Source organism: Lycorma delicatula, chromosome 9 (assembly GCF_047948215.1).
Source record: "Lycorma delicatula isolate Av1 chromosome 9, ASM4794821v1, whole genome shotgun sequence".
In the NCBI taxonomy this organism is placed as follows: Eukaryota; Metazoa; Arthropoda; class Insecta; order Hemiptera; family Fulgoridae; genus Lycorma; species Lycorma delicatula.
Genome location: NC_134463.1, coordinates 54,769,768 through 54,783,006, shown reverse-complemented (window position 1 = coordinate 54,783,006; position 13,239 = coordinate 54,769,768). Strand labels below are relative to the sequence as shown.

At 27.7% G+C, this 13,239-nt stretch overlaps 2 protein-coding genes across 7 annotated transcripts in view; one reads left to right on the top strand and one right to left on the bottom strand.

Annotated features, from left to right (window-relative positions):
* The window catches only part of LOC142330467 (G protein-activated inward rectifier potassium channel 3-like), a 111,764-nt gene extending 104,814 nt beyond the window's left edge, over positions 1–6,950 (top strand). The window contains exons 7-8 of the mRNA XM_075375711.1: positions 6,568–6,802; positions 6,903–6,950. Coding sequence (XP_075231826.1) covers positions 6,568–6,636 — 69 coding nt within the window. The 3' untranslated portion in view covers positions 6,637–6,802; positions 6,903–6,950. The remainder of the gene's footprint in view (positions 1–6,567; positions 6,803–6,902) is intronic.
* Positions 6,951–7,288: 338 nt separating this feature from the next.
* Positions 7,289–13,239, bottom strand: part of LOC142329778 (voltage-dependent calcium channel gamma-1 subunit-like) — a 244,866-nt gene continuing 238,915 nt past the window's right edge. For 4 of the 6 annotated variants that reach the window (XM_075374560.1, XM_075374561.1, XM_075374565.1 and 1 more), the window contains 2 exons: positions 12,513–12,584; positions 7,289–9,069 (listed from right to left, as the gene is read on the bottom strand). In XM_075374560.1, the coding sequence (XP_075230675.1) occupies positions 8,987–9,069; positions 12,513–12,584 (155 nt within the window). In that variant the 3' untranslated portion in view covers positions 7,289–8,986. The remainder of the gene's footprint in view (positions 9,070–12,512; positions 12,585–13,239) is intronic. The other 2 variants (XM_075374562.1, XM_075374563.1) reach the window with 2 other exon arrangements.

Genomic DNA, 13,239 nt, shown 5'->3' with positions numbered 1-13,239 from the left:
TTTCTTCGATAGTTACAAAAGTAATTATTACACATGATGAATGAATGTTACATGTAATCTCTGATACTGAGATTTGAATGTGTGTTCTCATTGGTTTACTTTTTGTCGGATTTCCTCTTTCTATATGATATACACAGAAGTAATTACTACGAAGGCTGATTGTGAAGTCTAAACTGCGCTACTGAAAAGTTAATGTGCTTCATGAGTTTAAATTTTATCGGCCTTCCTATTCTGATTGTTTTAAATAATCACTCAGTGTAGTCATTATTATGTGTAACCTGCGATACTAAATGGTGAATATTTGTTGTCACTGGTTTTATTTTTATCGGCTTTTTCATTTCTATTACTTACAGAAGTAATCATTGAGGGTGGTCAATTTCAGGGTGTATTCTCCTATACTGTAAATTGAATGTGTGTTTTCTTTGTGTAATTTTTATCAGCTTTTTTATTCTGATTGGATTAAATATTCAATTTTAGCGGTCAATTCTATGTGTAATCTGCGATACTGAAAGGTGAGTGTGTGTTGTCATTGGTTTAATTTTTCCCGGCATTCCTAATCTTTATGGTTATTAAGTAATATACGATGGCAGTATATTTTTAATGTAATTTTTGGTAGTGAAAAGGGTATATTTTTCACTATCAAAATTTTTTAATTTTTCACAAATTTTGGAGAAATTTTTTAGTTTCTCTCAAATTGGTATGGATTGCAATGTAAATTCCAATGTGCTAAGCTAACTGCCTATCTAAAGCAATAATACTTATACTGTTAATTCCTGTTTATCTCTGTCAATATTTTGTTCTTAATTACCTGAGTTATTGACTTATTGACTTGTACCCTAAGCCCAGATTACATTTCGTAATTTAAGCCCACTACTGTAAAATAGATAATATTTCCTCCACTCATGATATGTGTTTCAGCTTTCTTATTTGAAACAAGTCCTTTATAAAAATGTAATATATTAGATTTTAAGATTTTATTTTTTTTAATTAAGATATTAACTGTTTTATTTTTATAATTATACAAAAATCTGATACGGATGAGGGAGCTATTGAAAGGTGGATGTGCAACATATGTGCTACAATCCCAAATAAAACAAACCATCAAAGGTGTATACATCAGGGTTCCATTATATGAATTAAAACATTTATGGAATCGCTTAGAATGGAAAATCAAGATATTGAACTGTTAAAATTCAAATTCGATCATTTAATCTTGACCTGGCATAAATACGATGAGGTCCAAACATTTTTAGAATATAATACTGAAAATGAAGAAGCAGACAGGAAGAAATGGAAGACATAATCCATAATCTTCATAAGAAAATGCAAAAAAATAGTAAATTCTAATCGTGAAGGGTCATTACCCGTGAAGGGGATTCTGGGCCGGAGAAGGACGGATAAATCCCAGGGGGTTTTGATGTAGGATTGAAGGAAAAGGAGGTATGGATGAAAATACTTTGCCCCTTATAATTCTGCTGAGAACCTGAGGTCTCCACTGTGAAATCTCCAACTCGACTACGACTTAGATTACAGAAAACATCATACATGTTAGAGAAGAATTCAGGAAAATAATCGCAGATTAAAGAACTTCAAAGACAAAGATCACAAACCAAGAATAGCCAGTAAGTGGACTGACCAACAAAAGGGGAAAAATAGTGAAAATATGAAAACGGTGGGAAACAAAGAAGAAAAAACTGAACATCAAGCAACGAGTTCCCGCGGTCCAAGGAAGACCAAAACGAGTGTGAATGAATATGCTTACATATATATATATATAGGAGTTAACGAAATAGGCAACGCTATAATTATATTTTAATACAGAAAAATGAATTTTAGCAAATGCTACTATCCCCAAAACCCAGTATTTTTCGGTATGTGACCACCCCAAGCTCTCAGAGAAGTTACTTAGAAAGTTAAAATGGAAAGAAAGGGTTATGACACAGCATTTTAAAGGACATTGAAAACATTTAACGTAAAACCTTCAGACTACGACAACCCTAACAAAAATAATCATCATTTAAAGTTTTTCACAGGTAGTTTCAAAAGTGTTTTACTGTACTTTTTAGATAACAATCCAACAGTGAAACAGTTGGATTGTTGAAACTGTTCAAGCAGTTTAAACTAGTCCTGTTGTTAAAGTAGATAGGAATATAAATAGTCCAGGGATGATCAGTTGACATCATAACGTCATAAGTGAGACGTTATGAATTCAGCGAGATTGATGCTCTGCCAGGGGAGTGTCTACGAGATCACTCTTCAAGATGATATTTCGATGAATGTCTGCAATTTAGTGCTATGATAGAGTTGTAAGCTAGGAATTATTATGAGAGTTCGACGCTGTCATCAATATTATTAAGATTACAGTGATTGACAAAAAAACTTTTTAATGTTTCTCTTGTGATACTCTAGGTGAGAGCAATACTTTCTCTAAGTGTGAGAGTTTGACGTGATTAGGGTGATGTACAAGTAATTTTGTGTAACAAGTAATTGAATGTAACAAGTAATTCTAGTACATGAAAATAAAAAATTTTTCGGAGAGTTATATTAGACTATTAGTGGAAAAGATAATGTATTAATTTCATCTATAAATTTGTTAGAGTAGTTTTATTTGTGAACAGAAAAGGTATTTGCAGTAAAAGAACAATATGGTTTTCTTATTGTATTGTACTACTATTCTACCAAATACAAGACTAGTTAAAAGTGCTAAGAGTAGCGATCAAGCTAATGTATTTTGTCAATAGCACTGAATTACATGTAAATAAATCCTTACGATTACTACAAATTCTGTTTTGTATGTAATAACTGTTTATTATTACTATTGACATTTATTATTACTGCTCTTATTATTGTTGTGGTTGAAATTACTATGACTATAATTTTTGAATTATTGACATTTATTATTATCATTATTACTGTTTTCCTGTAAATACAATTTTTTTATCACCCTTAGTTTTAACTAAATTAAATTCAAAAAAATTAAGGGAAAATATAGTTAAAATCTGTAAAATTTATAATTCTGCAAGGCCATACCTGTGTTAGAATGATTTCAATGATGCTTTTCTTTTATAAATAGCCTCAGGCACATCACGAATTAATGTCCAACAGTAATCAGCTAGAATGTTAGTATTCCATTTCCCTTTATAGCAGCTTTCCATCACCAAAATGTCTTGGTGGAAATGTTCAGCGTGTTCATCACTTACGTCTGTGAGGTGTCCAGGAAAAAATTCAGATGTGAGTGGAGGATATGTATTAAGCCATTACATCCCATAGCTCTGTATGAAGTAAGAATTTTATTAAAAATATTGTGCTAATTTTCGGATTTTTGTTGCCGAGAAATTGTTTGCAAACGTCTTTAAATGAAGCCTAAGCTGCACTTTCTACTTTGTTTAAAATTGAGTTAAATACATCATCTTTGATCAGCTTTCTTATTTGAGGACCAACAAATATTCCTTCTTTAATTTATCCTTCACTTACATTTTGAAATTTCTGCCTGATTTAAAAAAAATCCAGAACTATCCTTCTTCATTGCTTTCACAAAATCTTTCATTAGTCCTAGCTTGATATGGAGAGGAGGGTTAAAATTTTTTTGGATTCAACTAAGGGCTCATGCACATATTTTTCCCATTTGTAATTACAAATGGGAAAAATATGTTGTCTCATTTCTTTCACTTTTTGGTAACATAATGTTTATCTCTACCACGGCTGTCCCATTCGCAAAGAAAACACATGTACTTATAGCTATTTTGATAGGCATAGCTTAAAGTTATGCCTATCAAAATAACAATATTTGTTAATAATTGTTAACAAATTTATTAATTTGTCAATAGTTTATAGCTATTTTTGTTATAGGCATGCAACTGCATGCCTATCAAAATAGGTATACTATAATACTAATACTAATATATTGCATACTATATGAGGAGCTCATGTCTTATCCTGATCACCAATTTTACACTGAAAGTACAAATGATAAGCTTTTTTAATTAAAGGTGTAATGTTTTTTCTATTTGATTTTATGGTAAACTCATCACATACATAACAAAAGGCATCCACATCATTTACACAATTTTGAGGCATTATGACACTGCACTGTTAACAAACATAAGATAGCAATAAGACTGAATAACATTAATTCATTCCTAAATCCAGTGCTTAATACAAACAACACAGGTTTGTTTTCAGCTACATGTTTTGACCTGCACAGTCATGATTAATCTTGTCCATTAAGGCTCACTCTTCAGTGTTAGATATGATATCATAATATGTGACTATGATATGATTTAATTCTTTGTGTAGTGTTGTTTATTTACAGTTTGCAATTTATGTTAGCAAATTTAAACAATAAAAAATGAGCTAACAAAATACAATAGAGGAGCTTAAAATACTAACTATATGTTGAAATATGAAAAATCCTTTAATTAAAATTGAAAAGTTTTTTTTAAAATGGTGGGTGATAGAAAGATTCTGAATTCATGTTCCTTTTCAGCATCAAAATCAGATTAAAATAATGTATCGCATGTTAGGAAACAAAAATTATGTTTATCAATGATGTGTATAATTAATAAACACCACCATTCAACTCTTAAAAATAACAAGCTTTAAATAGATTTAATTTTAAATAGCTTTTCAAAGTAATATTATAACTTATGATGAATCTATGAATTGAAAAAGCTTATGATATAATGATTGATAAATTTATAGTAAATTATTTTGGTGTTGATAAATGGTTTTTATTAATCAATAATTATAATACACTATTTATTCAGCAGCGAGGCCTGCTGAAATTAGGTGTATCTTTCTTGGACAAATTTGTGCAAACTTTGTTCACAAATTCCTCTGAAACGGGAGTTTACTATTCAAGTATTGCACAATTCAATTCTGGTATTACTAGTTACATTGATTACAGAGCTATATTGACTTTTATGAAATAATCGATTTATTAAATTACTTTCCAAATACATAAATTTAAAAAAAAATTATTTGGTTTTTTTTGTGGTCATTAGTTTAGTAATGATTTAAAAACATATGTTCAAGTTAATGTCATAATGTTATCAACAACTGATTTGAAGTTTGGATCCTTCTTATTGCTCAAAAAATTTGATTACTATGTCTTTAAAGGCTTTCCAGGTTTCTTTTTCTGCAACTTACATTTGTTCCTCAAAATTACCATCTTTGAGAAGTTTTCTTATATCAGGACCAGTAAAGAGATCCTCTTTTAATGTGGTGATTGATAAGACTGGAAATTTGTCACAGATGTATTTAAAACATTTACCTTCTTTTGGTAAGGCTTTGACAAAATCGCTTGATCATGTCTAACTTGATATGCAGAGGAAGAAAGAAAACATTATTTGGATCTTTGAGAGCTTTTTGGAGCACATTTTTGGTTTCAGGTTCTAATAACGCTCTTTTTGGCCAATCTTTCCTTATCCAATGGTTTTCTCTGTCTCTGCTATCACATTCACACAAAAGACAAGACAAATTTGTGTATCCTCCTTGCTGTCACAGGAGCAATGATATTATTTTGAGATCACTGCATCTAATCCACTTATGATTGACATTTAATTTTATCGACAACAAATTCAAAATTGTCGTAACCCTCTTTTAAATGGACAGAATGTCTGACAGGTATTCATGGTTACACATTCCCATTGTGAAGAAGGACAACTTTGAGGTTTCTCTTGGATGAATTTATGAAGTCTTCAATTGGTACTTTCATATGGAATGTTAAATCAGTCAAAAGTCCATGTACATCAGTACAGAAGACTAATTCTCCTTCTTCCAAAAAATATGGAACAAAATCCTTTTCTCTGTACCTGAACCATGAAAATGAGGTGCCAGCTGCTAGCAGGTTCCTCTCTTTAAGCCTTAAACCAAGCGATGTTTAATTTTCTTTTGTCAGATGTAAGTCTCAAACCAAATCATTTAGTTCAGACTGTGAATAAAGCTCTAGTCCACAGCTACCTCCGGCTTCGTACTCCTTGATGTTATCTTTATTTAAATCACTTCTGGAATCCGCCTATTTCAGGTAAATTTTCTGGTGGAATTTGCACTAGTATATCTGGATTATGCACTAGGAACCGAGCATAAAGCAGATGGCATATTTGGATAGTGATTCTTCTTTTACTTTTCAAATTGTAACTATGAACACCAGTTGAACAATCGCACCATGCATTGGTGTGATTTCATGGCTCTCGCCACACCATTGGAACTCCAAATCTGAACACTTCTTGTTCACCATCTAAATCCTTCAACAAATGTGAAGCAAAAGTAGTGGGTGCCCACGTTTTGTCTTGATCTCCTATTTTCACTCCGAAATATGTGAGGTACACTTGTCCATTGAAACTTGTTATAATATATTTTTTTTGCCTTTCCACCACAAATGTAAAAAAAAGAATCTGCAGATTTTTTGCGAACCTTTTGAAGCCATTCTGAAAACAGAAATTTTGATTTATGGCCTAAAAATATATTTTCCACTGACAAAAACGCATCTGATCACAGAGGACGGAAAAAACTCAATTTACCAGAAGACTTTTTATTTTTATTTTTTTTATTTATTTTTTTTTTTAGGAGATGATGGTTGAAAAGGCACTGCTAGTAGTAGCACGGTGCATGAGTGGTGCAGAAAGCTGCTGGTAAACATCATATATCTTGTTAAGTCTTATTACAACCTGTTGGCCAAGCTGTTGACTTCATGCATTCACTGAGCAAGGGAGATCCAACTCTCCACCGTCATTTTCAACCCAACCCACCCACCACCCATCTCATCAGACTACTCAGCTGTTTAGCTATAAGTATGCATAGTGTAAGTAAAAAAGTGAATATATTATATTAATTTATTATAAAAAAATGTTTTATATCTATTTTATAGTATTACATATTTGCAATATTTCAACTTTTTACAGCTTTTGAAATTCACAATTCGCAAAAAATCCTGATGTGATGGAAAAAAGTGAAGGTTTTTTCAGATTCAGCACTAAAAAATAAGTAGGAATCGATTATTAAAGTTAAAAAACATTCCACAACCCAAATTTTGCAGGCTTGTGTTATTAAATGTTACTAATATAATTTGAATATTATAATAAAAATTACATACATGAATCCAATTTGAAAATCTTATATATTTGTGATGTCTATAAATTTATGTATATTTTTCAAAAGTTTATCTTAAGTTGATCATTTCAATTCAAATTGAATACATAAATATCAAATGAATTAAAATCACTGGCACAGCCTGTTTATGGCATTAGACAACCCTAGTAGATAAATAAATAAAAACAAAATTAACAGGTAGTATATATAATGATATAAATTATAATTCTTTATTTTTTTTACAGCAATAATACAAACATACCTTTTACATTAATTTGGGTAATTACATAACATTAATTAAATGATAATTTTATAATAATGTCTTTTTTCGCACTTACAGCTTAGAATTCTTATCACCTAAAATTATTTATCTTACACATTATAATATTTATGTAATAAGAAGAAAATATACTATTTACAATCTGATATTTTGATATAAAGTAATATCATTTCAATAAACACTTCGGTTTTACATCTGCATTCTGTTATAATTTTTTGTTTTATTTTAAAGAGCACCAAATTCAATATAAAAAAATATATCTAATGGATATTTTAATGTTGTTTCAGAAGCATTATTTCTTATTTTTGAAATACAGTATGAGAAAAGGTTCTCTTTCTTTAAATTTGAAGTAAGTTGAAAAATTGTAATAACTTATGTTATTTTCTTTGTTATTCATTATGTAGGCATATTTTCATATTTTTGCATATTTTCATATTAATGCTTCTTCAAATTGTAATAATTTTTAAATGGACGACAAGGTATTTTCAGCCTTATATGGCAGATTGAGATATATTCTCTGTTTAATTGAATAATACACAAGTAATATTGATGATTTGATGATTGCCTAATCATAAAAAAATTTAAATATGGAGAACACAAAAGGTCCTTAGTTTGATAGTGGTAGTCTTCAAAAACCTTAAAAACTGGCATAGCTTTACTTTTATTTATTAGCAGTCATTTGTGATACAATTGTTGTCATGGACAACAACAACAGCTAATTTCATGTATAAAATGGTTTAAGCATAAACCATTAATATTATTAAGTTATGTAAATCAATGATTGTTACTCATGTAAAGGTGTAAAGTAAATAAATCACATTTTAATGTTTCTGATTTCAGCCAGATGAGGATTTTGAAGTACTACCAATTTTATTAGGAAGTTACATATTTTATGCTGTTTTATGATTACACAGTACCATATATTATTATTCTTTTTTTTGGATTTGTTTTATATTTGCTGAAATATATCAACAGCTACTGTGTATTTATGTGGAAAATACGAGTATCAACATTGTTAAGGTGATTATGATTCTGATGTTTATTAGTTTACATTATTGATTACTAGTGACATATTTAAATATGAATTTTTTTTTCCTAATGGTATTCTTTATTGTAAAAATATTTTTTTTTAAAATTTTATATAGCACATTATATTTAATGCTTCTGTAGCCATCCGAAATTTAATTATTTTCATATGAATTCATAGTTTTTAAAATTAAATCTGATATTCCTGTTTTGTATACGAGTGAGTATGTAGTGTATTTTTGAAGAATATTTTATGTACTTTTCTAATAAGTACCAAATTTTTTTAGAACAGAAAAATACTCATTTTCAGATATTTATATCATGTTTATAATCAAACCTAACTTATTCAATAAATGTGCCAGCATTTTAAAATGTTTCTGTGTAATATAAATGTGAAAGAAAATAAATTGTTTACTGTAATTTTAATTTCTTTTTATTTTACACAGAATTCACGTACTTTCCAAACATTATACTCCATATAAAATTAAAAATATGAGATATCAGATAAATTTTACCCTGGTACTTCTTAGTAATTAAAGTTTTGTTAGAGAAAGTGTAACATATTTACTTTGCTATTAAATAAGAAACTACTTAACATAATATTTTCAATAAAACTCTTTGTTCTTTTTGCGATTTTTGAATGCTCTGTAGATGATTACAAGACAGTATTCTACCTAGAAAAAAGAAGTGTTAGCAAGTATAAAAGTAAAAAAGCATGTTAATAATAAATAAAAAGTTACAAAAATAAATAATAAAATAGAATTATATGTTTACTTTTCTTTTATTATGATTGAATATTTAAAATATTGTGTTAATTTTTTTTTTTAGTCACAGAATAAAACTTCAGTTTCTGAGTAATTTAAAAAAAAAAATTGAATGTTTTATATTGTTTTCTTTTTTTTTGTGACAAGAATTTGTAATTATGTAAGGTAGATGGGTTCTAGACCTCAAACTTTAAAATTGTATGTAATTTGAGATTTTTTAATAAAAATTTGTATACATCAAAATAAGTTAAAATTAAATATCTAGATAAATAAGTTATACAGTTTTTTTAAATATAAAAATAGTACTGTAATATGAAAACAATAATGTTTAGAAAAGAATCTTTTTCTTAGTTCCTGATGTCTTTCAGCTCATGTGATATCCATTCTCATATATACTAGGGTTGGCAAGAAAGTAAAATCAGTTTTCACAAATAGTTAACTTTATGTTTGTTTTGAATGACTTCTGTCAATGCTATGATTTTTCTCTTTTGGTATTTTATAGCTGACAATTTTAGCTTAATTTAGAAGCAAATTGAGTGTAATTATGTTTAAACATTTGTTTAAACTAAACAAAATGTTTAGTTTATGGTCAATTATAGTATGGAGTGCAAAAATGGACATTTTAAATTTATTTTACTTTTTAAAGTAATCCATAAAGACTCACAAAGAGATATGTGAAGTTTATTGTGTTGATAGCCTAACAGAACACACATGTCAGAATTAGTTTAAAAAACTTCATTCTGGAAATTTTTAATTTAAAGATTCACTTTAAGATGATCAATGTTCTGGTCGATCTACAGAAGTCGATGAAAGCTAAATTAAGCCATATTTGAATCAGATTGTCATGTAACTGCGCAAGAGATTGCAGAGAGGTTAAATGTATCATACAAACTGAAAGTCACATCAAATGTCTTGGACTTAATAAGAATATCAATATTCGGGTTTCGTACGAATTAAAAGAGATTCATTTAACACAGTGAAAAATCAATGAACAAATCCAATGAAGTCGACCCCTTTTTTCTAATTAATTATGACCAGTGATAAAAATGGATCATCTACAATAACATAAATCAAAAACAATCATTGTCCAAGTATGATGAACCAGTTCAAGCCAAATTAAAAACTGAATTTCATTAAAAAATCATCATATCAATTCGTGGGATTACAAAGGTGTTGTGTATTTTGACTGCTTCCAAGGAACCAAACAATAATTTGAGATATTTACTGTCAAAAACTAATGAAACTAATGAAAGAAGCAATCAAAGAAAAATGGTTCTGAAAGTTTTAAAGAAAAATCAGTGCAACGCCTCAAACAGCTTTGATAACTCAAAGAAAGTTAATGGAGCTTGGTCAGGAAGTAATGTCTTATCCCTCGTATAGCCCTGAACTTGGACTATCAAATTACAATTTTTATTTTGAAGTTTGCAAAACTCTTTGAATGGTACAATTTTCACTAATAATGATGACCCTTAATTTCACTCGATTCAGTTTTTTGCTTATATGGACCAGAAATTTTAAGAGTGCAGAATCATGAAGTTGAAAGAAAGATAACAAAAGGTTATTGGGCAAAATAGAAACTATATAATTGATAAAAGTTCATTCATTCTTTGTTTAAAAAAAATTGAGTTTTATTTTGCACTACAAAACCGGAATTACTTCTTGCCAACCCAATATAAATTTTTTATGCGTTGCTCTAAGAATTTATATAAAAAAATTAGTGGTTTCAAAATCGTTGGATTAAGATTTAAAATTTTTTCAGGGTTAGTCGCGTATTCAGTAGCCTTTTTTATAGCATTATTTAGATTTTTTTTTGTTACTTAAAACTATCAGGCTATTTTTCTATGTTCATTATATTTCTGCATTTATTTATTTCCTTTTAGTTACCTTTCTATTTCTTTTATTTAATTTAATTTTTTTTGTCATATGTTCTTTCCTTTCTAAAAGGGTTTATTTGCTTTTCATTGCTCATTTTTTTCTTCTTTACTTTTGAGGTTTTACCACTCCACCTTTATATGTTATCCTTTAATTGCAGTATCTTTCTTAATATTACTTTTTTTTGTTTTAAAGTACTCAGTAATTCTGTTTTTATCTTTTGATTTTCTTAACTAGTATTGAATTTCTTCATTAGTGTCTATTGTCATGAAAAGCTATACTTTCTCAGTATTCTTTTATAATCTTTATTTAAAAAAAAAAACAAACTAAGCTTGTTACAAACAGTTGTATATGTTTCTAATTTTATAGGTCTGAGAAAATCATTTATATATATATATATATATATATATATTCTTTTATATTAAGAAAATAAAAAAGCTATCAAGTCTTGAAAGGATATTTTAAATGGTAATTTAACATAAAATTTGTAATTTCTATTTTTAGTATTTATGATTTTCAAATGAAGTCAATGATTGTAGGTTAAATAACAGAAAAAAATCATAACATTATCTTAAGAAACAATAATGAAAGAACAGTTTCATTGCAAAAAGTAACTGTTTGAGAATTAAAATCCCCAGTAGCAATACTGTCGATGAGAAATGGATTCAATTCATCAATATTGAAGAGACAAAGTCTTTAAATTAACAAACAGTGCAGCAATGGTATGAGGGACATTTTAAAGAATGACTTTCTTGTGACTGTCATAAGGTAATCAAAGACCAGTGATGTGGTGAATAAATCATTAGATCGTCAAAAATAATTGAAAATATATTAAATCAAAAGGATATCTTATGAGAGTCAGACAATTGAATGAGTAGTTTATTTGAGTGTATGTTATTTAAGGTATTCTACTATAAAATAGATAAGAATATTCATGTAAATTTGTGAGATAATGGCAAATGATTTAAATAATTTTATAAATAATTTAATGCAGGTTAACAGAGTAAATACTTGTTTATTAACCTCTATTGCAACCGACTTAATATTTTTATTTTTCTTTGGTCTATTTCAATTTTTTTTATTTCTTTTGTTTTTTCGTTATATTATCATTTTTTTTATTGTGCTTGGAACGTGTACTTTATGCTTCTTCATAAGTATTGTTATTTTGAAGTGGTATTATTATGTTATGTAATCAGCTTAGATACAAATAAAATTGTGTACACTCTTGAGAATTCTATCTTATAGAAAAACAACAGTATTCAACCGAATCCATTAAGACCAATCTTTGTTTTGTACAAAATATTATTATTGTTATTAAAAGTATTAAGATGTCCATTATTGCTGTTATGTTTGATTATATGATCTTTTTAAACTAAATCTAATTTATTTTAGCAATTTAATATTCTTTTAGATTAATAAACTAATATGATTTACATAAATAAATTATATTTTATAAAAAAAAATTAAAAAAAATTATTTACCCTCATCTGGAAAAAAAAATTTCATCCACCTATCTTCTTCAGTTTCTAATTCTATAAAGTTAAAGTCTTCATCTAAAACAGGTTAAATGATTTTTAATTAAACACTTTATTTAAAAAAATTATGTGTTTATAATTAATGTCATAAATTAAAATATAACTATAAGAATTAATATTACATTTAACAGAAAAAAATTATTAAAATCTGTTTTAATATGTTATTTTTAAATATCTTGTTAGCATAAAATATTATAATATGCATGTTTATATTAGCAATTCAACAACAGTCATTCTGTTTTCATTATTTATGTAATACGATTTTTAATCATATGATAGGCTTGAGTGGTTGAATCTCTATTATGATTTATTGTATAATACCTCTAATCATAAAATCACGCCATAAGTTCAACTCTACTCATATCATTTAATAATTATTGACTAAAACTTACAAAACTTCCCAACCAATTCTGTTTGAAGACTAAATAAAGGCTGAAGTGAGATTTCACTGGACAATGCATTCATTTATCTATCATTTATTTTAACCATTATTATTTTTTTTTTTTTTTTTGTTATTTTCATCATGTGAATACATTAATGGATTTTTTTAAGTGTATATCTGTTAATAAAATGTGCTGCAATGATTTAAGTAACATAAGTTTGTGCAATGCATAAAATAAATAAAAATAGTGATTGTTAGTAACAAAGAAAATTATAGTTAGAATATGAATTT